The sequence below is a fragment of the Pseudochaenichthys georgianus genome, chromosome 8, assembly GCF_902827115.2.
Source record: "Pseudochaenichthys georgianus chromosome 8, fPseGeo1.2, whole genome shotgun sequence".
Taxonomy (NCBI): Eukaryota; Metazoa; Chordata; class Actinopteri; order Perciformes; family Channichthyidae; genus Pseudochaenichthys; species Pseudochaenichthys georgianus.
The window spans coordinates 6,234,351-6,262,329 of NC_047510.2; the positions used below are offsets into that span (position 1 = coordinate 6,234,351).

The 27,979-nt window shown below is 41.2% G+C and overlaps 2 protein-coding genes across 4 annotated transcripts; one reads left to right on the forward strand and one right to left on the reverse strand.

Annotated features, from left to right (window-relative positions):
• Nucleotides 1-561: 561 nt before the first annotated feature.
• jmjd6 (jumonji domain containing 6, arginine demethylase and lysine hydroxylase) lies at nucleotides 562-17,207 on the reverse strand. The gene is made up of 6 exons (XM_034088792.2): nucleotides 16,770-17,207; nucleotides 15,634-16,022; nucleotides 10,615-10,901; nucleotides 8,807-8,942; nucleotides 8,119-8,257; nucleotides 562-3,489 (listed from the first exon to the last, which is right to left on the reverse strand). Exons 1-6 carry the CDS (start codon nucleotides 16,896-16,898, stop codon nucleotides 3,358-3,360), a joined length of 1,212 nt encoding a protein of 403 aa, XP_033944683.1. The 5' UTR covers nucleotides 16,899-17,207; the 3' UTR covers nucleotides 562-3,357.
• An 87-nt stretch (nucleotides 17,208-17,294) lies between these two features.
• On the forward strand, nucleotides 17,295-27,976 carry mettl23 (methyltransferase 23, arginine). 3 transcript variants are annotated; one of them, XM_071203937.1, is made up of 6 exons: nucleotides 17,295-17,567; nucleotides 18,135-18,239; nucleotides 25,602-25,839; nucleotides 25,942-26,026; nucleotides 26,164-26,347; nucleotides 27,930-27,976. In XM_071203937.1, exons 1-5 carry the CDS (start codon nucleotides 17,460-17,462, stop codon nucleotides 26,333-26,335), a joined length of 708 nt encoding a protein of 235 aa, XP_071060038.1. In that variant the 5' UTR covers nucleotides 17,295-17,459; the 3' UTR covers nucleotides 26,336-26,347; nucleotides 27,930-27,976. The 3 variants fall into 3 exon arrangements, with proteins under 3 accessions (XP_071060038.1, XP_071060037.1, XP_033944684.1); XM_071203936.1 differs by lacking the exon at nucleotides 27,930-27,976 and adding an exon at nucleotides 26,735-27,497; XM_034088793.2 differs by lacking the exon at nucleotides 27,930-27,976 and having other exon boundaries at nucleotides 26,164-26,608.
• The last annotated feature ends 3 nt before the right edge of the window (nucleotides 27,977-27,979 follow it).

Below are 27,979 nucleotides of genomic sequence, written 5' to 3' on the forward strand. Positions count from 1 at the left end.
TAAACACAATATATGCACTCCACTATGCTGTTGTAGTATTTACTGTATCTGAAGCTCTTAATATGATTGCTCATATTTCAAGCCATCTTTTTCCCGGCCCCTTGCTTTGGATCATCAACCGGCCCCATTGCAAACTAATTGAATAGCCCTGACTCTAGACCTTAATGAATATGCGAAAAAGCTGCGAAAAAATAAATAAATAGATGAAGACCCAATGTTCAAATACATATTAAAAACAAAACAAACACAAATAATATTTTAGTTTAATTTTCTTATATATTTATTTACCTTCATATCTATATACAAGTAAATACTTAAATACAAATGTAAAAAAATAATATTGAAATAATGTTACAATATTTTTACAGCACAAATTAAACTTTTAATTTGTGTATTTTTTCTGTTTAGGATCTTTAGGATACACTTCGTATGAGATGAAATAACTTAATAAAATAATTTTTAAATAAAAAAAAACACCTCCTTACCAAAATGTAGGTCATGAACAGTCCCAAAATAAATACTTAAGTTAAATACATAAAAAAAAACGCTCAGAAAAACAAGTTTGGAGTCATAGAAAATAGTTTATTGACAAAAGAAATTACATTTATCACCTCAAGGTCTGTCTGAGCTCCTCAGATTTACTTCATTAACATTGCAGACAGGATTCAAAGAACCTAAAGGCACCATGTGAGCGACCTCAGGGACCAACACGGTGCCTTCACATTAGTTTAAAAACAAATAAAAAAACAGAAACCTCCCAACAGACAGACAGTCAAACTTACACACTTTCTTTAGAGGCACTTTAGTCTACAGCAACATTTTACAGCTCTTTTTAACGGATTTGTAGAAAAGCTTCAAACGTCTCTTGATCCAGGCGTGGATCAAGAGATTTTTTAAATCAGAAACTGGTCAGAAAACCAAGTCATTTTTCAAGCAAAAAACTGTTCAAATCTCAGTAAACTGAATGTTTGGGTGTTGCGCAAAAGACATTTAAAGACGTTAACTGTTTTCTGACGTTTAATATATCAAATCAAGATGTTTTCTTTAAATAATATTGCAACCTGACTATTTTCAGTATTTTGTATTAATCGACTGCTTTTTTTCTCGATCGTGTGTGGCTTGCTTAGTCTTTCCTACATGTTGTGTGAAACGGATTTGAACTGCACGTTATTTAACATCATTAATCATATAAAAGTGGGCATGAATGCAGTATTTCTGATAGACTTTTTTAAACAAAACAGGAATTCTCCATGTTTAGACTGTTTATTTCCCCCCCGTGGCTTTAGTTTAGGTGACAGAACATGCATGTTGAAACAATTCATAAACACTTTCAGTAAACTATTTAACCTTCTCTGCTTGCTTCTTACATAAAAATGACTTTTGATGAACTCAATCTCAGCAGGTATCCTTTTCAAAGCTGATGGTTTTATTTATAATCTTGTTTATTTGCTGCTATGTGGAGGTTTCCCCACATCATTACTGCTACTTGTATGTATTATCTGAGCCAATAATCCTGTGTATCTTTTGGTTACTACAGGTTTCATTTAAAGTATTACTGGTATTTTAATGGGATACTCTGGTCTGTAGAAAGGCAGCAGTTCTAAAGAAATATGTGTTCCAAGAGGTCCAGGGGACATCTTAAATGTCTCGTTTGTAGTCCTCAACTAAGAGATTCCATTTGCCACCATAGAAGAGAAGGAAATCGATAGTCCCATTTTAGAAGCAGACCGAGATGCGCTTTGCCATATTTGCCTTAGAGTAATCCAAAGCAATTAATTGATCGCTGCTAATTAAGTCTGTTAACGTTTCAGCTCTAATCGACAGCTAATCAATACATCAAATTATTTATTTGATGATATTGGATGTGGTGTTGAATCTGCATCATCAATTAGTTAGCTTCTTCTTCTATTCTTAACAAGATGCACAAACCGATTGATAAACTAAAACAAAACACGGCAGTGCATTCTGGTTAACGTAGTGCTCTCTGCTGATTTTTGTTTTGCGACTGCATAAAAATGATTAGCCTCAACATTTAGCGACAGTTTCTCCCATCTGCAGCATTTTGGCACAAAGCAGGCAGAACATGAAAATGGCAGAAACGTTTTCAGTTGGCCGTTTCTCTGCTGTATTTCAAACAGAATTAACCGTTCTTACATGCGCACATTTCCTTTAAACGTTTCATTTCTTTAAGGCTGGCTGACTGAATCACACTTTCAATTCTCAACGTGAAGGTTAATCACCAAGGCGGGTAGAGGAGCGACACAACCTCCAACCATTCTCAGGAAAAACCACCAGTTACACGCAGAAACAACATTTAGAAGAGTGCTTTCTTTTTGTTTTGCTTGAGCGAGTCTCTAGTTTCCCAGTGACAACGTGAACTCAGCTTCTCATATCACAATATTCTCTAGGATTTTCAAAATGGAGTCTAATTTCTCAAGGAACAGTCTGGTTCGGAATCTCACGTAATTGTACGAGTAAGTACATTTTTGTATGTTTTCTCTAAATAGTCACGTAAAAAATTCGGCAGACGATCGATTGGTCTGAGAGAACCGTCGTTAGAGCATCACAGGTAACAAACAGATAATTGTTTTTAATGCAGCCGGCAAACATGCCTTCACTAAGGATGTACAATCTTCAAGTGAAAAGGAAGTTCTGCGAGTGAAGCCGTACCGTGCGGGAGAAATGCAGCTTTAGAGGATATTCATTGAAAGGTTTGCGCGTTTAGCAGCTGCAGCGCTCCCACTCAAAACTGTCCCCGTAACTCACCTAAACACGGGGAAATAGAGTCCAGGTTAAAGTTGGCCTTTAATATGGTGTACAGAAATGCGTCTGTTTGGGAAGGTGGTCCATAAGAGGGCTTGGCAAAATATCGATAATGTGATATGAGACTAGATATTGTTTTATATTTTGGATATTGTAATATAAGTGGGGTCTTTCATTGTTGTAAAGCTGAATTATTTTATTTAGATTAACATTTCTGAATTTACCAATCATTATTTGCTTTTATCCACTCCCTCAAATCCACATAACTATTGATTATCAAACACTTCAGAAATGTTGATATTTATTTTTCTTAAAGGAAGTGTGTGTTCTCTCCTCTGGTGGATGGATGTCATGTTTTACAGTTACAGAAATGTTCTCGTCCCTTTATTTCTCACATGAGAGAGCAGCTGGGAGACTTTTAAAACCATGTGTCACGCTCCTAACCTTCCCCGGAGTTTTTACTGCGGATAATCTCTCTGTGCAGACACAAACATTGATTGAGAGCACAGTGGTGACAGGTCTCCTTCGCTTCAGACCTGAAACCACAAAGGAAGCAGCTTTTTCTGTGTGTGTGTGTGTGACAGAGGTCGGAGGTCACCGCGATGAGCTCCTCTCCTTGCTGACGCAGTCGTCCTTGCTGCTGGTGTCTCCGTTGGCCACGGTGCCGCAGGTGCGTCTCTTCTTCTTGCGATGGGACACGGGGTCGCCCTCGGAGCCCGAGGCGGCCTGCGGAGGACAAAGTGTTCAGAACGCTGCACCGTGTTGCACCGTGTTACACGCGTGTCTCGTGTTACGGTCACATGTTGGCACCTGTTGACCGCTTCAGAGCGCCACGTGTGATGCTGACAGGATTTATATAAGCAGGGGTTGTCACAGCGTGTTCACACTGCAATGTCAGCAGGATTGCAGCACTTTTATTCCATTATCAACTTGAACCCTTTAACTCCACGTGTTTCCGGTTAAAGCACTTTAACCTTCTATTCAACTTAAAAACCTTTTAAGTAGATAATGTACTTTAGTGAACCCATCAATCCCACATATCCAATTCAACTTTCAACACTTAAACTAAACTTTGTATGTTGCAATTTACCTTTTTGCTCTTTAAATTAGATTTGTATTAATGATTCCAAATTGGGGGATTCTGGAAGTTCATTTTATTCAGCCCTTTATCTTTAAAACACATAAAGTAAAAATTGTATCCTTCGTTAAAATGTTAACCCTTTGTTTCAAGATTTTACCCTTTAAGATAGTTGAAAGATAGATAAGTATTCCTTTATATTAGGGCTGCCCCCTAATGGTCGAATAATCACTAGTCGACTCTAGGGCTGCACGATTTTGAAAAAAAAAATCTAATTGCGATTTCTCTGACAAATATTGCGATTTGCGATATTTGTTTTTAAGCGACCCAACGGAAGTTTATTGTAAAATGCGGCCATATCTCCGGCTAGGAAGGTCGTATCAACGTGCTCCCGTCTCTAGCACCTGAGCTACCAGTGAAAAAACTAAACTTACATGAAACTTCCGTTGGGTTGCTTTAAAGCAGGGGTGGGGAACCTCCGGCCTTTTTAATAAAAAATTAAGAAATCTAGACCGCAAAATAATTAAACAAGCGAGTGCCTGTTTTTCCTGGCCAAGGTCAGGGTCCTTGAACATAACACGAGCCTAACGTGTCATCACGTGGTAGATGTCTCGTCCGACAGGGGTTTAGGTTTAGAGCTGCCGGAGAGCAGAGCACCAGAACGCCGCTCCGGGCCGGGACTTCACAAATGTCAGTACCCATAAGGAGCCGTACACATGCCGCAGTTTTGCGTGGCTGTGTCTTTAGTTGAAAGCCCAGTGGCGATCTGTTCATCTGTCACACTGATCATACAGTCAATAACTTTGTTGTTATTAGCATCTGGTTAGCTAGCTATGCTAACAAATATGTGATTGGTGATATGGTGATTTGATGTATATGAATGCACCTGCCCATTGCCTGGTCAAGTTAGATGCTGCGTATCACAGTGCACTGAGATTTGTGACAAACTGTAAAGCATTAACCCATCACTGTACCCTGTATGCAAGGGCTGGTTTGCTTTCACTAACTGTACGGAGGCTCAGTCACTGGTACATTTTTATATACAAAGCCATGTATGGAAACTTCCATCTATATCTGCTCCCTGATCTCACGGAGAATTGTAAGTGGCTACTGCCTGAGATCGCATGCTGTGGTTTTATTAAATGTGCCAACTGCTAGGACTGTCTTAGGGAAGCAGCTTTTAGATGCGCAGCTCCTCTGTCTTGGAATAGTCTGCAAATTAAATGGAAACTGAACAATCTGGTGCCACTAATGTTTTTAAAGCTCGGTTGGATGCTAGTCAATCGGAAGCTATTGGTACCTGTTTATGTGGATAATTATGTAAATGATGCTGTATGATGTCCTTTTGTTGTTCCTTTATGTTTTTATGTTTCATGTGGAACTACTTGAGCAGGTCTCCCTTGAAAAAGAGATCAATGATCTCAATAGATTTATCTGTATAAATAAAGGTTTGAAATGAAATGAAATAAGAGCTTTTTCTCCAACCACTGAGGTAAAGGCACATCTTTATATGATCATTATAAAAAAATAAGAGAATAAAGTAAACGGGTATAAAATACTATATGACAGTAAAAAAAAGTTGTTATTAATAAACAAGAATACAGTTTGAAAGGAGAGTGATTTGTAAAATATCCATAAAGAAAAAGAAAATCTGCCTCCAGTTCCGTTTCATATGGGTGTTGGATCCATAGATCTACTAATGTTGCTCTCAAAGTGCATCAGATTGATGCTTTTAACTTCAATATTTAAAAAAATAATCTTCCTGGTGGAACATGCCACGGGCCCGGACCCCCCTAGAGGAGGTAAGGTCCCCCCCCCACTTAAATCATGTTCGCATGGATAGAAAACTAAATACATTGCACACATCTTGTGTCCATATCTTTCTGTTTTGGTGGTCATGCCACAACTGTGCACGTGCATGCATGCACGAATCATGGTAAATATCTGGATTAAAGGTTGCTTTTTCTTTGCACAGCATGAAAGAAAGGCCAAATGAATGGGCTGTGATTTTAGTATTTTTAAGCTGACGTCAATAATTTGTACGGCCCTCGGAGGATGTTGAAAAAATTGAAATGGCCCTTGAGAGGAAAAAGGTTCCCCACCCCTGCTTTAAAGTCAAGCTTCAGCTTAAGATTCACCCTGTAATAGAAACATGTGATGGAGCATTACTAACCTGACTCAGATGGTTTGTTTCACCAAACCATCTAAAGCTCCATTGGAAGCCATTTGGAAAGGGCAGGCACTTTCAAAAATACTTGGCAGGTGATTGGATCAATCTGTTTATCACCTTCTATCACGGGCCACTTCTGATTGATTAACAATGGCTGGTACATGTGGAGCACAGCACTTCTGATTGGTGTGGATGACTGACACACAAGAATAAAAAAATTGTAAAAAAAAAAAAAATGTTAAAGAAAATCGCAGGCTTTGCGATTTCATAATCGCATCATTTCAAATCGCGATTTCGATTTAAAATCGATTAATCGTTCAGCCCTAGTCGACTAATAAAGTCTTTATCGAGCAATTTTTCATTAGTTGAAAAAAAAGAAATTGTATAAAGAAAAATTAATTATATATATTTTTAAAAGACATGCACCATCCGTGCGCTACATGTACTATGACGCGTCAGCCGGAAACCCTCAGACTTCATTCAGAGTGGAGCCTGGTCATTAAGTGAATTTGGTCGGGCAGGAAATCCAAAGTGTGGATCTACTTTCTGAGCGAGTAAAAGGCAAACTACGACGGCAAAAAGTCTCCTCCATATCCACACCATCAGAGCGCGGCTTCCCGAATGCCGGCTTCATAACAAAACACAGAGCTTAATTATCCCCAACGTGTGTTACTTTCTCAGACTCAGAGGAAAACGGCAGCAGTGAGTCGGGCAGTAGCCTAGCTTTGTATCAACATATATAGACCTATAATAGATAATCATTCTGACCTCAGAAAACGATAAAGCTATCATTTCATGATGAGGGATTTTTGCCGACGCTCATATTTTCAGTGTTTCCTCTGTAGTATTTATTGGGTTGTTATATTCAGATATGACTGATAGAAACTAGAACTAAATGTTCCGTGTATGTCCTCGCTGCTTGTTCACACACACGATAAGAATCCTTACCGGAGCTTCTGCTGTTTATACCGCTGCATCCGTGCGCTGTGACTCTCATGGCTCTCTACATTGATTTTATACTTCAAGGGTTCATTGTTAGTTTTATTTTATATGTGACGTGAAGCACAACGTACCATGCTGTTATAATAACGCTCTTCATCAGCCTTTGAAACTGAAACCACGTTGGGAGAAAAAAAAAGAATTAAAAAAATATATATTTATAATCATAAGGCATCATAAACGTGCGACGATTAGTCGACTAATCGCCTTAATAGAAGACTAGAACAATCTTTAGTCGAGGGCAGCCTTTTCCCGTTTAATTCATCAACTTTGAATTAAATGTCATTCTTTAATTCAACTTTTTACCCTTTGATTAGAGGTAAACTGAATATTACAGTCCTTTAATTATACTTTTTATTTTAATTCAATTAATTAATTGTTTATATCCCAAATTTGAAATCAAATTCCGACAGAAATGTAATGTTTTATCCTCTTAATTAACATTCAGAACCGTCATTTATCTTTTAAATGCTTATTCAAAGTTCCAATTTTGAAATTCTTTAATTCAACCCTTTAAAAAATTGTATTCAACTTTTCTAACCCCTAAACTCAACTGCAACAAGGAAAAGTAATTCTTTTGGAAAGTACGTGTGTTTGTCTCGGATAGACCACTTCCTGGGTCTGTATTCATTTTGTTCCGACGCTAGAGACTTTTGACAACGTTGTGAAACATCTCTCCCAGCAAAGTGATCAGATGTGAAGAACACGCTCTGAATGTTAGATTACATTTAGCCATCCCGGGGGCAAACATCCTGCAGCATGTGCCCCCCCACAGCAGCAGCTCATCATAGAGAGGAGAGGCCCCCCCCCCCCCCGAATGACTTTACAGTTACAGCAGACCGCCCTCAGACGGTGTTCTAATCCTTCAAAATGAAGCACAGACTTCAGATTTTGTCCTTAATAATTGACAATTCCAGTGATAGAGCAAACATATAATCTGCTACCATCGGAGCATGTCTGTGCATCCCTACCTTTACTTCAACATTTATCTCTTTACATGCTAAATAATTAGGGTGATCGATATCAATCATAAATGTAATATTCAGTTTGTTTTGTATTATTAGCATACATGAAACCTGTGTGTGTGTGTGTGTGTGTGGACACATACATCAGAGTCGGAGTCAGAGGAGCTGGAGGAGGACGATGAAGACGAGTCACTGGAGCTGTCGGAGGCGATGCCGGTCGACTCCTGCAGGTCCACTTTGTCCGCCAGCACTGCCATGTCGGGGCGCTCCTGCTTCAAGACCCTGAAACAACCACGAAGGAGCTCTGCTTTACCAGATGAGCAACTGCATCATCACCAATAAGCATTTCTTTAAGATTACAACTTTATCGGAGCACAGCAACATGCATCCACATCAAAACATATCACACCTTTTTCAGATGAAATACCGATATTTTGATATTATGACAATATGCATAAAAATAACCAATCAGAGCAGACTGGGCTCTGGTTTCAGACAGAGGGTGAAAGAGGTGCTGCAGCACAGGCAGTATGAGAGAGAGAAAGAGCTTTTGAACATTAAAGCATGGAGACATGTCCCAGTAGAGACACTACTGGGACATGTCTCCATGCTCTAATTAGTAGTTTACCGAGTAGAGGCACTAAATACAAATATGAACCTGAAAATGAGAATAATATGCGCTTTTTAAATATTATTAATTGATTACAACACTGCTAGGGATAAACAAGAAGAAGCATCACTATTGCGTTCAAACTGAAAGTGGGCACATGGTTAGCAGCATCAGGGGAGCAAAGCTAACAGTCTTGTTTGCTTGTGTTTCTGAACTCTTACCGGTACCACTTCCGAGAGAGTTTGGGTCGCCCTCTGACGGTTTTGTGCCACACGATGGGGAAGTTGGTGGAGCTGGCGAAGTTCTGAGTGATGGCGATGGTCGTGTCCATGTTGAGGACTACGTGCCACCACCCGCCTGTGGACACACAGCTAGTCACCATTAACATCAGAAACAACCACTAGATGGCACACCTTGCAGCGCTGCTTCCATGGTTTGTCCAAACGCTGCAGCTGCTCTCTCCTCAGTTTAAACTCACATGTTGTCAGTGGGTGCTTAACGAGTGTCAGGTACACTCATTTGTTTGGAAAAGATTACATCTTATAAAATCAAATAAACGTTTTAAGATGATAAGGCAAATTAGAAGAGTTGATAAAAAGGCTGCAAATATCAGTGAAGTAAGTGTTTAATGTGTTTGTACCTGTTCGAGGTTGTGTTTAAGGGGAAGCAATCTAGATGAAGAAACACATTTGGATTATTTCTATGATAATAATGCCAATAACGTTTTTGACATTAACATTTTAAAAGATATTTTATCTGGTTAAGAAATGTTGAGAAGTTCCTGAGGAGAAACCTCAATTTCTGTCTCAAAAATAAAACAAATCTACATGATGAAATGTCAGTTCCTGTTTGAAGCTGATTATCAGATACTGACCAAAAAGAACTTTTGGTCAGAACTCCTGAACATATGTATGGATTTATTGTGGATGATATTTGTACAGAAATCCAACAACTACCATTTGATTTGGGCCAAATATGAATTATTTGTGTCATAAGATTTTTACATAATTGATGACTTTATTTAGGACAAGCATTTACTTGAATTGGACCAAACTTTTTTTAGGCTTTCAACATCCGCAAATATTTTATAAATACCTATTAGTGTAGCTGCTAGAAGATAATTAATTTATTAAATATTTTTGATGGAACAAAATCACATTCGCCATCAAAATAAAATAATAATAATAATATGATGATGATGCATATTTCCCTAAAATGCCTTTTCTTTTTTCATCACTTTTTTTATCCTGAATGTTCTTTAAATCTAATTATTAAATCTAATAGAGATGGATTCTTCTGGAACAAACTCTGTGGGGGGAATCGAGTAAACAAAGCAACAGCCAGTGTGTGCTTTAACAGACACACAGGTCGGTGTTTGGTCTGTGATGTAATCTACTGTCAGACAGGTGAAGTCTAAATCCTGGGATTAATCCTGTTGGCATAAATTGATGTGAGTCACCGAGTTTCTCTCCGTTGATACACACAGATGTACACACCACCAACACTGTGCGGTGAAAACAATGTGTCTTTAATGTATAATATGTAGTAATCTGTACTCACATCATCTCAACTGTTAAATTGTTTTCAAACCAAGAGAAATGTGTAATTTCGATTAAAAGGATTTAAGGTATTGAAGCCATTGAAGGTAAACCATTTAAATGACAGAGCACATTGCAGGTGACGCATCACTTCTAAGAAAACTCAGATTAAAGTGGCCCATTCATAATTTCAGACTTAAATATTGGGCAAATGTCCCTGAATATTACCCCCAACATGTCTTACCTACATAATACAGGGGTGTAGGGATGGTATGTTTTGGTAGTCTGACTGGGTAAGCATCTCCTTGGTTCCCTCTATCATCAACTGATCTCACACCAGTTTTAAGTCTCCTAGGAGAATCCTTTATACATACAAGATCATTGGGACATGCTTATGTGAAGGTATTATCAATTATTGGTTTTAGTGTTTTCATGGTTGAGATTCTGATGGAGAATTATTACGTCTTATAAAATGATGTTTCTTCACTGACCAGGCACAAAAACGGTCTCCCCAGGTCTCTGGAGGATCTCCAGCGGTGTGAACTCTGGAGGCCAGCTGGGCTGCTGCGTCCGGGGATACACCACGTTGAACCAGGTGATAGCCTCGTCCTGCTGGTTGCCCCCTTCCTCTCGGGTCACCTTGATCAGCTCACGGGGCGTGTTGGTGGGGAACAGACACCACCTCTTGTGTCCCTGAACCAGGGCGTTCCAGGCACTGGTGCCCAGTGGGTCGATGTGGATGCCAGTGCCGGAGCGAGCGGGGCCCATTACAAACCACCTGTGAGGGGACCAGAGGACAAACCCCGTTAGCGGTAACATCATGGCTCCGGTCGATTAGGAAGCAAAACTAATTATAAATCACGTCCTTCTCCTAATCTCTTTTCCGTGAACTGGATGAAAAATGTGAAAAGGAAAGAAGAAAAGAGACTGCACTTGGGCGATGTGAATGAAGTACCGTACTTTTCAGACTATAAACCGCTACTTTTTCCCCCATTTTTTTGGTACAGCTAACGGCCACTAGGGAACCTCCTAAATCTATGGATTTTACAGGTAAAATTAACCACCTTTAACACTATGGGCTCTATGACCGGTCCGCGCCCGCCACCTTTAAGCGGCGGGCTCCAGCAGGAAAAGCTGGAGGCCGGAAAAGAGTGAGACAGGTAGCGCGCCAAAGTAAAAGTGGAACCGAGAGACAGAACGAGAGCAAGACAGACGGACAATTTAGCTGCTGCGGCTCATATGCAGGTGCGCTTTATAGTCCGAAAAGTACGGTAGATGTGCCGTGCTGAAACCTCAATACAATTTTCTAAAGATGGATTACTAAAAGCGCATCGAGACACTTCTTTCTTGTGTGTTAATGGTGTTGATCCATGTGATCTATATGAAAGTGGAAAACAAAGTGAAAAATTCACTTCATTAGCAAGGGTGGAAACTGTAAAAAAAAGGGAAAAAAGGAAAGTGAAAGTAAGTGGTTGCTCGTGCTCATGTCCACATGTATTGCACCAACATGATCGTTGTATCGATATATTGTTTTAGGCCAGTGTGACGTCATCGATGACAAACGAAGGCCTCGCTGCCCGGCTATACCACGGGACTGCTTCAGATAGTGCTTCAGATCGGTAGAACCACTGACACTTCAGTTTTACAACACTCATAATTAGGGATGCTCCGATCGCCAATTTTGGGGCCGATCGCATGGGTGGGGGCTATGGGGGTCTTCCATTTAAAGTTTAAAACTCAGTTAATGGGGCTCATTCACTGGCGCTTCCACATTACATTTCCATATTACATTCAAAATAAGTACATTATTCAAGTTTACATTAACTTTGGATAATAACACGGGAGAAATGAGCGGAAGCGCTCTCTTTTCCTCTCTCCCCTCCTGACAGCCTGTCAGTATCTCATGCAGCTCACTGAAGAATGAGTGAAGAATAAATATATGTATAACTAGTTTAGCTTGTTCCAGAGGTAGATAAAATAGCCAAGTGTGTTAGGTCTAACTCTTAGTGTGTGTTAGTCACCGGTCCGTCACAGCGGGTGGAGCAGCAGGATTTCTGCTTCACACGCGTTGCATAGCGCTATTTTATTGTCTTTTTCTGACACCTTAAAATAATGCCAGACCGGTGAAGCCATTTTGGCGAGCTTGTTTTGTCGCACACAGAGAAAACTGTATTCATGTATTTTGCATCATGTGATCGGCTCTCCTGATCGGCCTTTTTAGAGAGCACCGATCGATCGGCAGAGAGTGAATATCGGCCGATATCGATCGGCGGCCGGTCGATCGGAGCATCCCTACTCATAATATCCCTCCTGTAACCGGGCCCGGTGCCACGGTGGAAACGGAACAGCTCAGACCCCCTCTGAAGATTGTTTGTTTGTTTCATTTGCTGATGTGTGTACTGTGTCGGTCTCTAGGTGTGTGTGCAGTAACGGAACTGGGGCGAAGCGCAGCGGACTAGATAGACTCAACATAGGGGTGGGCGATATGACGATATATATCTTCGAGATGATATTAGGTCTCCACGATATGCCTTTTCACAGATATCATATCTATTGTGATAGTGCACCAGGGTAGGATTTTCACGGCGGACGTGAAGCCCCGAAAATAATTGTAGGACCTACGGCCACCATGGCCTGTGTGCCCCTGATACTGTTAACATCTCGAAGTTGCTTTAAAAGCGTCAGAACAGTGGTTTCTGAACTGCGTTATGCTGCGTTCACAACGGACGCAATGCGAATATCCTCACCCAAACCGCTGGAGTTTCACCGCGGCTGTCAGCTGTGTTTACTCCTGTCATTCAAACAGGACACGCTGGAGAGGGGGCGGGGCTTATATCCATGTAAATACTGTGGTGGAAACCAACTACGACAAATTCGACTATGTGACCGTGATTTAATTGTAATACACGTTTCAAAATGATGCCGAAGTAACTACATACTGATAACGGTTAGTAAAAACCAAGCTGTCTAGTCAGGATTCAGACAGTATTGCACTTCATTTATTGTCTTGGTTGATTCTGTTGGCTTATATTTTATTTGATCAATAAGGTATTTATATTGTTTTTCCCTTTTGAAACAGATGTTCAGTTATGTTAAAGTCTTTGATTGCACTTCAAGTCTAAAGTTTACATTTTAATTGTTTGGCACTGACTTTTCCTCATTGATGTTTTATGTTTACTTAGTTATGTTTTACTCTCCTTTTCATGTTTATTGATGTTACATCACTGCTAGTGCTACCTAAAACAGAAAGTGAATTTTTATACTGAGAAACTGTGCCTTGAATATTTTATTTTATTTAGCAAGAGAGTGCACTTTACTTGGTGAATAAACCAGTGTTAACGTTTGTTGTGTAGGCCTACCTACTTGAACACTGAGGAAGCCATATCAAAATTCCTGTTGAATTGTTCATTCAGGGATTCATTGCAGAATTAAAACCAGCTTGAAATGGTATTTTGGTCTGTTACTCCTTTTTATTTTAGTTTTTGTTACCTTGTAGGTGGTTGTACGGTTAAAGGTGGGGTAGGTAATTTTGGAGAAACCAGCTCGAGTGCGCTAGAATTTGAAAATACACAGCCGGAAGAAATCTGCCACTTCCTCACAGAGCCCCTCCTCCATCATACACGAACGCGCACATGACCAATGAGGGCATGAGATACATTTGTGCACAGATGGAAGGCTGACAGGCAGGTAGGCCATCCAGTTATTTTAGCCGGGCCGGCTCAGATGATTGGTCGTGCTTTTTACAGCACTACGGCTTCCACTGATGATATTTTTTTATGGATTTTTTGTCAAAGCACTTCAGATATTCATTGCTATCGAGATGTTAAGAGCATTCCATGGAATACAACAACAAGTGTATCTCGAGCCGGTTTCTCAAACTTACCTACCCCACCTTTAAGTAACTTGAAATATAACCATAATAACCGACATGAACAAATATCATGATAAATATTGTTTATCCTGATACTGCTTGAAAAATATCGTGATATTATATTTTTCAATATCGCCCACCCCTAACTCAACACATCACTCAGTTTGGTTTCATAACCTGCTTACTTTTCCTGGGTTTAAATAAAGGTTTTGCACTAAATTACACATGCCAATTGAAACCATCTACAGACAGATCGGAGACGACGAGTGATACATAGAAATGCAGGAATGTGTTGATCGGCAGAGAATCGACTAAGACAACATATATTAAGTGTAAAGTAATACTACAGTGTTTTCAGGTGGAATTAGCATGTGGGCTGTGGCTCAGCTGGAAGGCAGTTGACTTTCAACTGAAGGGTCACTGGTTCAAGGACCGGTAAGTGTGTATTTTTTTGTTTATAAAAGAGTCAGCTAAATGTAATAATGTAGTTAATGAATGTATTCTTTGTCGTTTAGCCTTTCTGAGGCTATAGCATCGTTAAGTTTACGAATATTATTTAGGAATAAAAATCCCTCAATGTCCCGCAATGTTTACTAGCCTTCTTAGGCTTTTCAATCACAATCATTTAACAGGAATATATACAATATTGATACAAATTGATGACAAGAAAATATTATTTTATCTTCATTGCTTAGAGTTATTCTAAGGCTTTACTCATTGGGAACTCGGTATAAGAAAGATCACAATGTTGAGATGCCATATCTGCCTGTTTTACACACTTTGACCAACAGGGGGATTTGTGTTCAAATGAAGCCTCATGAACCAATTGGCTGGAAAGCTTCAAAGCTTCATCTCGCCATCAATACTAAGAACGTCCTATTGTAAACTTCGACAGTAACGCTCAGCTGAATGAGGCTTCATACTTGGTGTAGAAGAATTGGGAGGGATGAAACCGTCTTTAATGGTCACACGTGCAGAGCACACAGCACAGCACACTGAGTGAAATGTGTTCTCTGCATTTAACCCATCCTAGTACCAGGAGTCTAGTACTATGAGCAGTGTAGGATACAGCAGCAAGCTTAGGGACGTATTTCCCTCTCCGGCAACAATAGGAACTGACGTAACTTTTTGTAAACATAGTTTCGAATCAGTGCCTATTACATGATTAATATGTATGTGTATATACACACATATTAAATAACCTTCGAGCTGTTTGCATCAGTATGCTGCCCATCTTATTTTGCGCAGTTTACTAGTAAATGTATGCACAGAACTATTTGTACACAGCATGTTCCATGATCTATTCAGACTTCCTGTTGGAGGGTTTAAAAACATCCTGTGTCCGCTAGTCGGTTTGGAAATGCACTTAATGTGTCGAACTCGCAGATTGAGTGGCATTGGAGAGGGAGAGGAAATGCAACTGTGCAACATTCTCACTCCGTACTGGTTTATAGTCTTCTTCTTTATCTTAGCAGGCCCATTGTGGCATATATTGGTGTCTTATCACCATGTATTGATCAGCGAAATTGTGTAACAATTGTTAGCACTGTGTAAAGTTTGAACAGGAAATCAGAGACCCACTCATTGATAAAACTCATGGAGGTGAAATGTAATTATCTGGAAAGTGACATTATCTGACCTGTACGGTGGTCTGCGCTTCTCCCCTGCAAACTGGAACAGGTCGTCCCTGAAGAAGAGCGGCACCTGGTAGTCCTCCAGCAGTTTGCGGCGTTTGGCGTGTTCACCGTAGCTGCTGTCGAAGATGTAGAGCGGGCTGTCGTCCCTGGTGGTCTCCAGGTACTCCATGTAGTACTTCATCTTCATCTTCACAGAGTACCCATCGTTGTCCTCCCCGCATTTGAATTTCTGGTTGCGGTATTTGCGTTTAAGGCGCTCAAGGGTCCACTTTTCCCGGGCGGGCCAGGTCTCCTGGCTGCTCTGCAGGACAACAGGCTTGTAAGGCCGCTCGAAGCGCTGGATAAACTCTTCTGGGCTGAGGTGGAGCGTGTCCACGCGCTCCACATTATCCTGTAACACAACAGATATTAGTAAAACATGGAACGGAATTTCCAAAATCATCACATACTCTTCTGTCCATCTGGATAACAAAAGGGTTCAACCTGTTAAATTATAATACATCTTCTTTTTTAAATATATATTTCCCAACCTTTGAGACAGGACATTTCCAGCTTCCATCTCTATTCTATGTTCGGATAAGAGCTTTAGAACAATATTGTGTCAACAAATTGTGAAAAGTCCTCCGATTTCTTTTTCAAATGTGTAAAGGTAATTTTGTTTTTTCATATGTTTGACTATTGATCTATTTGAAACTACCATTACATCGTCACTTTACCTTTAATACGCTTTAACGTAGGGGTGTGTGTGTCCATCTATCTTACATTTAGCACTTTTTATATCTTAAGTATATATCTATTCGCCTAACTTACAACACATAAATAATGAGCATTGTTGGATGGAGCCAGATTTGTTGGTACGATTTTCTTTGTTATACCATAATTGTGCATTTCAGAATAAATAAATACATTAAAGTCCATTAATATAAACACATGTATTCCATTAAACAGCTTAAAACAATTAAGTATGAGATGAAGTATGAATAAAGGGTTCAGAGCCTGAAATTATACTAAGATTCACTTTGATTTTTTTGTGAAACCCCGGCTCAGTGTGTACGTGACAAGCTGCACACCTACTGTGGGCTGCGGCTTGTGGCTTGCTAATATTAGCTTAGCCTTCTTTACTACATTGACAGTTTACCTTCACGGTGCGGTGTGACAGGTCATACGTTTCATGATAGCTGTATTTGATCCAGTCTAACGAGTCCTTCAGCTCGGGTCTGGCGCTCCGTTTCGCCTCTTTAATCCTCTTCTTACTTTTATGGTTCATTTCTCCTCCGTGTGTTAACCGCTTCTCGGCTAGCTATCGAGCTATCCCAGGGCTAATGCAGAAATACATCCACTAGCCTGCACTGCAACCCGGCGGCTAGCTGCGCTGTTCTGACAGCCTCACCTTATGTATTTGATTAGATAACAAAATAAGTCTGTGAATGTGTTAAACACGTCCTCAGATCTACACCAACACATGTAAAGACACTTTTTAAAACCTGCTTGGTCGACACACTTTTGTTAAATAGCTAACAAGACAGCCTAGCTAGCTAGTGCTGGCAACTGATTGACATCCGTAGCGCCCGCCTCTTTTCCGGAACAGAAAGCTCATTGGCTTCAGCGTCCGCAAAAGCAATACGTTTATTTGATGGGATGTAGGTGAGCCTTCCCGCCAGGCATTAACTGCGATTTGATTGGCTGTTGCAGTCAGCAATACGGAACTAGACATAGCGTGGGCTGCAAGTGATGAACATAAATATCAATTAAATTAGTTGACAAGAAATTGTTTTCAGAAAAAAAGAGTCGTAATAATAGCTGGTGATGTTATATTGTATTAACCCTCATGATGGACCACAGTGAAGCCGAAATACCTAACATAGCATACAAAACATTTACGTTTGAGGACAACAACGAAAACACACAAGAGTCCCTTTCTGTTTCAATACCTGAGGTACGTTGGAGTTTTTTAAGAACATTATTATAATACAGGTAGAGCAGTTGTGTTTATACCTCTTCGGAAACTGACTTTGACGGTAGAGTCTTCCCTTTAAATCATCATACATGCAGTTTTATTATAACGTTATTTTAAATAAAATGATAACTTGGATGATTGGCATCTTTTTAACTAGTAATGTATGGTTAATCTAAATGAACGATGTTATATACGTGGTTTTTACCTGCTTAGACCGCAAGCAATTGTACTGCTATACATTAGACCCACTACTTTTATTCGGCGTTAATAAAGTGTGGCCAGAATGCATTAATTAAAGAACATTTCAACCAATTGGATTGCCTCTTCACGTCCACCAATCAGATTACAGTTTAAACGCAGCATACCGCAAAACATTGTATTGGATGATGTAGAGTCCGATCTTTAGGCGACTTGATTTCTCAAAAATCTTGAGCCAGCCACGTACACATGAGTGATGTAATATGCAATTCATCTTTAAAATGTTGAATTTATAATGTGATATCACCATTCACTAACTTGCAGTCTAACTATGATCCACACTCTTAGGTCCTGGATCCACACTATGGCATGTATGTGTGGCCTTGTGCAGTGGTGCTTGCTCAGTATCTATGGTCACAGAGACAGGAGCTGAGAGACAAGACAGTGTTGGAGGTGAGAAGAAGAATTTCAGTTCACATGATGTGATCTATGCTGCCATTTTGGAAACCAGGATGTTCACAAGGCCGGTTAAAGTGGCTTGATAGACAAGTTTGATCTTTTTGTAGTCAAACCCAATTATATCAACAAGACATTTACCTTTTTCCAAGCATATTTCCATGCAGAGAGATGAGGTGACTTAGAACAGAACAATGCCCTGCCTTTTGGTTAACACATGACAAAGCATTATTTATTTTTATTGCATTTTCAATGGCGCAAAATTCTTAAACTAAAAATAATAATTAAAGGTGAATTTGTATATTTACCTATTTCACTTTGTATTTTAACTTACACTAATAATGTGTTGTTTACATTTTTTTAATATCACTAATCTTTCAAATGTACAATGCCGTTTTAGGACCATTGTAGATTAAAAAGAGTTGGCGAAGGGGGGTAATATTCTTAGAAAATAACTAGGAATTTCTAACTTACAAGTAAAACAGGTAAAACATTATAATAGATAATACACACATTTTGGAGCAAAATATGGAATACTGTCTGAGGTAATAAGGTCCTACATTTTCCAAAGAAAAACAACGTATTGATATAAAATATGTTCTTAGAAAAAGACTCTGTATATTCTGAGATTTAAGTGATACATTCTGGTGAAAAAAATCACAAATACATGAATGATCAATCAATCAATCAACAACTTTATTAATCCCGCAAGGGGCAATTGGTTATGAGCAGCAGCTTATGTCATGTACACAGGCAGGAACATACAAGAAGAAAACACACAGATACACCCGGGAGCACAGATGTGGATAATTCCAATTTACACTATAAATAGTTCAAAGCATCACAATAATAAATAAATAATCAAGTTAAAAGCCTTTTCAAGAATTTAAAAGTTTGAGTGCAGAAGGGATGAATGATTTAGAAAAGCGATTAGTCCTTTGAGCAGGTAGGGCATATCTACGCCCTGATGGCAACAGACGAAATTCATGTGAAAGAACATGACCTGGAGAGTTCAGAACGCTCTCGGCTTTCCGCAGAATCTGTTGGTTACAGAAGGAATTTAAGTCTCTCTGTTTCACGCCGATGATCTTGGAGCAGGTTTTAACAATGCTGTTCAGGCTGTTCCTGTCTTTCAGCGTGAGGCTATGGAACCAGCAGATAAAAGAAAAACAAATAAGGCTCTCAATGAATGCTTGGTAAAAACGACAGAATGAAAGGCTAGACAGAGAAAGAGTTCAGTTTGCAAAGAAGGTGCATTCTCTGTTGACCCCGCTTCACACTACATTCAGTATTCACATCAAATTTGAGGTGGTCATCGAAAATGGTGCCCAAGTATTTGTATGATGCGAAAACTGTCATCGCACCAGGAAATAAAATCGGTAAGAGCACACTCGTGGCCTGATTCTGAGCCACTAAGGAGGGACAAGAGGGCGGTATCATCAGAGAATTTAACCAAGTAGCTGTTGTCTTGCATGCTCCGGCATTTATCAGTGTACATTATAAAAAGTAGGGGCGAAAGAACGCATCCTTGAGGCGAGCCCGTGGAAGTGATGACAGAGTCAGAGAGGCGTCCATTGACAGACACCTTCTGCTCTCTATTAGTTAGAAAGTTTAAAATCCATAAAACAAGTTGATCAGCAGTTTAAAAGGACATAATAGGCTCTCTACCAGGAGATGCGGCTGCATTGTGTTAAATGCTGAAGAAAAGTCAGCAAACAAAAGCCTGGCATGGGCTTGTGGCTTTTCAAGGTGTTTGTGGAGGGTGTGCAGTATATAAAGCTTTGCATCCTCTACGCCAGTGTTTCTCAAACTTTTTCATACCAAGGACCACTTAACCAATAAAAAAACACTCGCGGACCACCTAACTCCACAAATATCCAAAAACACATCGTTTTTCTAGAATACATTACGCCTGAAAATGATACATACAAGTGGCAACATGTGTGATGAAGGTGTTGCGCTGGGCTATATCATGCAATCGAAAGTGAAACTTAAGCTCGCGCCATTGTGGAGATATTTCTGCTAGAGTGCGGAAAACTTTAATTTATTTATTTAAAATGTGAAATGTTACCAATATACTCACGGACCACTAGGGGGCGGTCACGGACTACCAGTGGTCCGCGGGCCACACTTTGAGAAGCACTGCTCTACGCCTCTCCCTGCCTGATACGCAAATTGTAGTGGATCAAGTTCACCACCTACTACTGACATGACAAGGCCTTTAACCATTTTTTCAAACATTTTCATTACCAATGACGTTAAAGGCACCGGTCTGAAGTCGTTTAGGACTTTAGGATGAGGCTTCTTAGGGATGGGGATTACAGTTGAGGATTTCCACATATCAGGAATTTGGCTATTCTCAAGTGACAATTGGAAGATATGCTGGAAAACACCACAGAGTTCGCTAGCACAATACTGGAGTGTACGCCCACAAATATGGTCAGGACCTGGGGCCTTCCTAATATTGACTCGTTTTAAGAGATTCCTAACATCATCCTGTTCAATGACTATGTCTGAGATAGGTGAGAGAGACTCTCTAAGGGTTGAGGTGTTTATGGAGAAATCATTTTTCTCGAATCGAGAATAAAAAATGTTAAAAGCATTGGGGAGGTCTGCCTCATTTGTTCCCTCAATGTTAATGGTATTCCTAGCCCTGTCATTGTTGTTACCCTGGGAGATGGAGGACATTGATTTGATTCCCCTCCAGGCTTCCCGAAGATCTCCACTGCTGTATTTGAGTTCCACCTTATCCCTATAAACTATTTTAGCTTTTCTTATCTCATTTCTTAATTCTCTGTTAATTTCTTTTTTGTCCTGACTGTTTCCAGTATAAAATATACGTTTCTTTCTATTTATAACACTCTTTAGTTCCTTCGTGACCCACGGCTTATTAGGGAAGACGGTAATGTCTTTACAAGGAATGTTAGACTCCACACAAAATGATATGTAGGATGATACATGTGTGCGAGAAAAGAAGCAGGAATGTCATGGGATCAAATGTTCCAATTTACATTTATTTTTGTCAACTTTTGTCACCTGCTGGCAGAGGTGGGAGTAAGTCATACATGTGCAAGTCATGAGCAAGTCTCAAGTCTTAACCTACAAGTCTCAAGCAAGTCCCAAGTCACTGTGGTCAGAGTCAAGCAAGTCACAAGTCAAGTCCAACGAAATTCTGATGAATAACCCCAGTTTCCACATTTAAATCAGTTAACATATTGTGGTTATGAAAAGTTTAGTTTTATTTTCAACATAAACAGCAATGGAGAGTGGGGCGCTGAAATTATAACCCTATAAGTTCTAAAAGGGCTCTAAAGTGATAACAGGAGTACAACACAAATATTTTACATCAACATGTTAAGCCTCCTGCCCTGGCCCCCCTTCAGCAGGGTCACAGCATTTCTCCATGGTCTGTCTAAGGTACTCCCATATGACACTGTCTCATTGTTTTCCTAACTGTGTCCGTGCACAAATAAATATTGCATGATATGTGTGTGGGTGTGTTTGTGTGCAGACAGTGCCACATTAAGATTAAACACATTACTTTCATTTGGGAACACACCGAATACACACAGAGCAGAGGCCTGTACTACGAAGCCGGTTCAACATAAACTGGATATGTTTGAGTTACCCAGTTTACCTAATCCAAAACAAGCACGCTCTCGCCAGGCGGTCCTACGACGCTGGTTATCAACTCATTAACTCAAGCCAGCTTTGCCCTATCGAGTTATGTGGGCGTTCACATAAAAGGGGCGGGGTTAGCAACATTTGACCAATCGCAAACATGGAGAAGCGTACTGACAGCGCAGCGTCATACTTCCTGAATGAAAAGTGAACTATAATATTAGACAAATATGAAGAAGTTAAACTTTAAACATCCATGACTTAAACACTTTATCCAGGATAAAAGCCACAGAGCTGCACCTGCAAGGTGAATACAGCTGGGAACAAAAAAGTGTTTGAATGCGCTTAACAGGTTTCTGATATCACTGCCCAATCCAAGACACGAATGGAACTGACTTTAATTACATTTGTCTCGAGTGTTTCGTCAACTTAATGTGTTGCTTAAAATAATACTTCTGCATACAACATGTGACACTGTGAGTGTTGCACGGCCAGATACGGCTCAGCTGACTCAGATAAGGAGATATGATACATTATGATGTGATATGATATGAATGATAATGGGACACATCGACGTCTGCATTCACAGTGACTGTACGTAATGTTACTTTGATCCGGTTTGTTACTTTGATCCGGTTACTTATGTTAACTTGTGGCAGATATTTAAGTAAGCTTTCTTAACGCTAATGTTATATTAGTCAGATTGCTCTGAAGATGGAGGTGATATTCTATTAATGTTCACGTTCACACAGTCAGTTGATTTGTGCCGGCCGTCTTTCCTGCAACGGCAGTTTTTCTGTATTTCCTTTATTCTGAAATATGACTTGATCGCTTTAAACTCCGCACACGGAGCTCTGCTAAAGTGATCTGTTATCCTGGAACCTAACCTGCTCCGGACCAGGCTAGCCGTTCAGCATAAGTTACCATGGAGATCTAGCCTGCAAAGAAGTGAACCAGCGTCGTAGGACCGGAAACCCAGAGTTTTCCCTGAAGTTAGCTCGCTAAGCGAAAATCCGGCTTCGTAGTACAGGCCTCTGAGCTGAGCAGAGCACAAACAAACACAAACATCATGCGCCTTAGTGACCGGACATCTCCTTCATAAAACGAGTAATAGGGGGATTAATCGGTCAGTTCGATGTGTGTAGAAGTGTATGTGGTTAAAACGTACCAGCCTGCGGTCGCTCTTTAGCTGTTCTAATGAAAGTAAACACAGTGAAGGCGTTGCGTAAAGCCCCTGACACACCAACCCGATTTTGGGAGTCAGAGGCCGTCAGAGGCAGCCGGGCATTCGCGGCGCCCTACTCAGGTTGGTGTATCCCGCACCGTCGTCTCTTTACGGCACATTTTCACCCCTCCCGCGGCCGATTCAACATGTTGGGAGGTCAGAGAAAGTCGGGACAAATAAATCACTCTGATTGGCTGTTCAGCTTTTAGCGAATCAGGGCATGAGAAGCGAAGCGGAAGCGAGGGACCAAAACAAACGATTAAGAAGGCACACACAGACGGTTCATCTTTTTCATTTTCATCTCACCCGGACGCAAGAGTTTCTTTTTTATGTTTACATGTTTTCGATCGACGAGAGAGAGTGAAAATGGAACCCAGACGCTATTTGCTGTTTGTTTATATCACGCAGTCTGTTCTTCTTCTCTCGGTGTATAGTCTGTCTTCCGGTTGTTGCCTCTTTTGAATGACGAATCCACACTACCGCTGCCTGCTGGTAAGGACAGTTATTGCCACTCGTCAACTGAAGTCTTTGCGGTGTGTTCGTAGGCTGGCGACATAGGCGGGCGGCATAGGCGGGCGGCATAGGCGACGTAAAAGTCGGGACGCCTTCGGTATGCGTTCGTTGGTCTCAGGTTGGTGTGTAGCGGCCTTAAAGGCCCTAACACACCTACCCAATTTTGGGAGTCAGAGGCCGTCAGAGGAAGTCGGGCATTCGCGGCGCCCTACTCAGGTTGGTGTTTCCCGCACCGTCGTCTCTTTACGGCACATTTTCACACCTCCCGCGGCCGATTCAACATGTTGAATCGTAGCCGACATAGCGGACGTAGAAGTCGGGACGTAGAAGTCGGGACGCCTTCGGTACGCGTTCTTTGGTCTCAGGTTGGTGTGTAGCGGCATTTAAAGGCACAGCTCTTTGCGCGCTGGTGCTGCACTTCTCAGAGGCGGAGTTACATGTCCCGCTGCCTCCTGGTGCTGTAGCGATTTCATGAAGTGAATGAGAGTCCGAGTTCGAAATATATCTCAAATAATGTATGGACTGCCATTTCCCATACACATTACAGTCTGCAATGAAACTCTCCTGTGTGCTTCACTTCCTACTTGGCGCTCCGGTAACTTTCTCGTGCGAATGAGATACAGTATATATATTTTTTCATTGCCCTTTAGGGGTTCCGTATAATACAAAAACAAATGCAAATATTTTAAAAAGTAAAGTCCTTTCGAGTCATCTGTCTCAATTCAAGTCAAGTCTCAAGTCATGAATACCAATTCTATAACACATAGGTGTGAGCAAGCTCTCTGATTGGTCAATCGGCGTGTTTGATTCCACGATCAAACAACGGTCAAATAGAACGTGCCTTTTCACAACAAGTCAGTATCCCTCCGCGTCTGAGAAAAACGGTATACCGTTGGGCCGAAAAGCAAACATTAGAAAAAAGCAAACTGCCTGCAGTTTGCTTTTCGAACTGGAACAAGAAAGCAAATGCACGAATCAGCAAAGGCTTTCTACCACCATCCAAGGAAGTCGGTGAAGCCTGGGTGTGGTATAGCATGGAGCCCTTGGGGGTGAACAGCCTGGGGTCCATGATGACCCGCATTAGTGAAGAGGCTGGCACTGCTACGCGTTACACAAACCATTGCGTCAGAAGCACCTGCATACAGCGGCTGGCGGAGGCAGGGTTGGAGGCCAGAGAAATCATGTCCGTTAGCGGGCATACAAATGAGTCATCGCTTCGCAGCTACTGGGCTCCATCTCTGGACAACAGAAAGATGTGGAGCAACGCGCTTTTTGCCGGTCCGGGACACGCCATGAAACGGCCACTGGAGGAAAGCTCTTCAGATAACCTACCCGTGAACACCACGGCACCACCTGCAAGAAAGTCTGGCATGGAGTTCATGGAGAGCTGTTTCAAAAATTGCACTTTTAATGGCAGCATGAACATCCACCTTCATTCTGAAGCCAAAATGTTAAATATGTAAATAAATAAATAAATAGCCTAATTCAAGAATTGTTGTCAATAAATTGTTTTCAATAAATTGGTTAATAATATATTATTTACTATAATTATATCAATAACTGTAAGCGGGGAAGCAGGAGTGTTCGATTGATCGGCTAGCGTTACCAAGGGAACTACTTTATAGGAACTACTTTCTGACGGAGATTAACTCAAGCAGAAAGTGTAGGTTTGGGAGCAAATTAGCCCACATTATGAAATTATTTTACGATATTGTTGATTACAATGATAGTTTGTGTTATAGAATCGCAATCATACACTTGAGGCCGTTCTTGAACGTCATTATTGGTACGACAGTACTGCGCCTGTACTGGAGTACCAATAATGACGTTCAAGAACGGCCTCTCGTGTATGATTGCTTAAGTCAAAGTCAAGTCTTTTATCAATGTTTGTCAAGCAAGTCTGAAGTCCAAAAATATGTGACTCGAGTCAAGTCATGTGACTCGAGTCCCCCACCTCTGCCTGCTGGACATACTTTCTGAGTGTATGTGTGTCTCCACAGCTCGGTGCAGGTGTGAGTCTGCCCGGTGTGGTGGCTGCTCGGTGCGGGGCCAAGGTGATCCTGTCGGACAACGCCGAGAAGCCTCTCTGTCTGGAGAACTGCCGGTGCAGCTGTGCAGCAAACGGCCTCCACGACATAAGCGTGTTGCCTCTCACCTGGGGGGAGGTCTCACCTGAGCTCACTCAGCTACCCCAGCTGGACATCATCCTGGGATCAGACGTCTTCTACGAGCCCCGGGGTCAGTCCCTGTGTGCACGTACTTCCTGTGTGCATGTGCACCTGAGTAATAACGTCTAGTGTGCATGTACACCCGGGTAATAACGCCTCTGCCCTGTTTCAGATTTTGAAGACGTTCTCCTGACCATCGCTTATCTTCTGAGGAAAAACCCCAGAGCTCAGTTTTGGACCACATACCAGGAGAGGAGGTGCTGAATACACTCATCACACTTTTAAATAAAATAGGATTGAGTACAATGTTTCGATTTTAACCTTCCTCTCTACCTCCTCCTTCTCTTCTCCTTCCTCCTGATTCCACCCTCCTACCCCCCCTTTGCCACAACAGTGCTGACTGGTCAATAGAAGTGTTGCTCAACAGGTGGAAGATGAGCTGTGTGGACGTTGATCTGGAAACGTTTGATGCAGATAAATCTGAGCTGGCTGGATCCTCTCTGCCAGGAAACCACAGCATCGACATGATGATCATCACCCTGGAGACTGGAGACCTGGGACTGTAGACTGTATCAGAAGTGAGAATGTGGACTGCATTTAAAAAATGCTACTTTTCCCAGGGAAATTTATTTTCGTGATAGTTGTTATATTTTGATTTCATTGTAAAAAGGAACATTAAAAAAAACGATTTCCCCCGGGATAATTAAAGTATCTCTGAATCTGATTATGTGACCGTAAACTGAGTTTATAAGGACTATGTCTATAAAATAGGGCTGTCAGTGGATTAAAATATGTATATATTATATCGCGATAATTCGCAAGAACACCTGCTGTCAAGCAAAAATGCACACGACACTCAAGAGTACTCGTGGGGAAATGAAGTGAGTTTACTGATCCATATACTTATTATTTCACGTTTAGCTTTTTTTACATAATATTGATATATATATTGATTTATGTTATAGGACCAAAGACCCACAGATGCCTGACCTACCATTTAAGGTTATCCTAATAAACACGCACAACCACAATCTTTTTGTTGCGGACGCCAAAAGGCAAACAGCATACTCACAGGGCTCTTTGAAATTGGCCACACTCCAACATCTGCACTGCGGTCCTGAAACACGACCTCCAAATGGAGTATGGGCAGCGATATGTGTACGTGTCGGCCAACAGGGAGATTTGCCCCGACCTGCCTTATGTACAGAGGTGGGTATCACATCTGGAAACATGTTCAAGATACCTACTACCCACTATATAAATAACGATGCAATAAAAACTATGATGTATTCAGTGAATACAAATACGCTTTTCTACTGCATGTAAGTGACACCCATACCAACTAATTCATTTCCCACCCAGACTGTTCCACAAGGTGTGTAGGGAGGAGTATGGCACGCAAACAGGTCCCACGATGTTGGCAGCGCTCAAGCTTCAAGTGGAGATTTACAACAATAAGTGTAATGACACCTGTGCTCTCCTGGGAACAACTTCCCAGGGAGCTCCTCTTGTGGTTGTGTGTTCTCCACTCATGAAGAAAGTGCACCAACTGAAGCACAGTGGGGAGCTGTGCTTCATAGATTCCTCAGGGAATATGGACAGGGAGAACTGCAGGTATTCCTCCTCCTGACCCACAGCTGTGCAGGTGGCCTCCCTCTGGGCATTCTCCTCTGCCAGTCTGACTATTGCTCAAGGGCTGGAACAGCTAAACAAGTTGTTGGAGAGAAGGGCTTTGCTGGCAGGGGACACGAAGGCCACAACTGGTCATCACAGATGACTGTAGGGCAGAGAGGGGAGCTCTGGGAAAAGCATTTCCTAAGGCCACACTTCTCCTGTGCTCCTTCCATCTGCTCCAAGCAGTTTGGAGGTGGCTGTGGAGCAAGGAGAGTGGGGTCACTCACGGAGACAGACCGGCACTTGTTGCCATTGTAAAAGAGATGCTTTACTGTCAGGAGATAGGCCGTGTGGATAGGCTTTACAGCGAGGCAAGAGGGCATCCGTTGCAGCCAGGTTAGTGTTTAATGCAGACAAGTTAGTGATGTTTTGTTTAGCCATGAGAGAAATTGACTTATTCTTATCAAATAACATCCAACACACAATGTAATGAAGTGATTAAGCTTTACTGTTTGGATAATTTGTTCTTGTTTTAACCAATTGCAGGTATGAAAAGTTCCTCAGGTACTTGGACCGGCTGTACACCAGAAGAGAGT

What these genes read in the sequence shown, in the direction of transcription:
- jmjd6 (XM_034088792.2), bottom strand. Translation starts at nt 16,898, where the DNA reads ATGAACCATAAAAGTAAGAAGAGGATTAAAGAGGCGAAACGGAGCGCC. An exon ending in AAGCGCAGACCACCGTACAG is followed by an intron (nt 10,902 to 15,633) that starts GTCAGATAATGT and finishes GTCCCCTCACAG; the next exon opens with GTGGTTTGTAATGGGCCCCG. An exon ending in GGAGACCGTTTTTGTGCCTG is followed by an intron (nt 8,943 to 10,614) that starts GTCAGTGAAGAA and finishes GTGTGTCCACAG; the next exon opens with GCGGGTGGTGGCACGTAGTC.
- mettl23 (XM_071203937.1), top strand. Translation starts at nt 17,460, where the DNA reads ATGATGGACCACAGTGAAGCCGAAATACCTAACATAGCATACAAAACA. An exon ending in TTTCTGTTTCAATACCTGAG is followed by an intron (nt 17,568 to 18,134) that starts GTACGTTGGAGT and finishes CCACACTCTTAG; the next exon opens with GTCCTGGATCCACACTATGG. An exon ending in CGTCTTCTACGAGCCCCGGG is followed by an intron (nt 25,840 to 25,941) that starts GTCAGTCCCTGT and finishes GCCCTGTTTCAG; the next exon opens with ATTTTGAAGACGTTCTCCTG.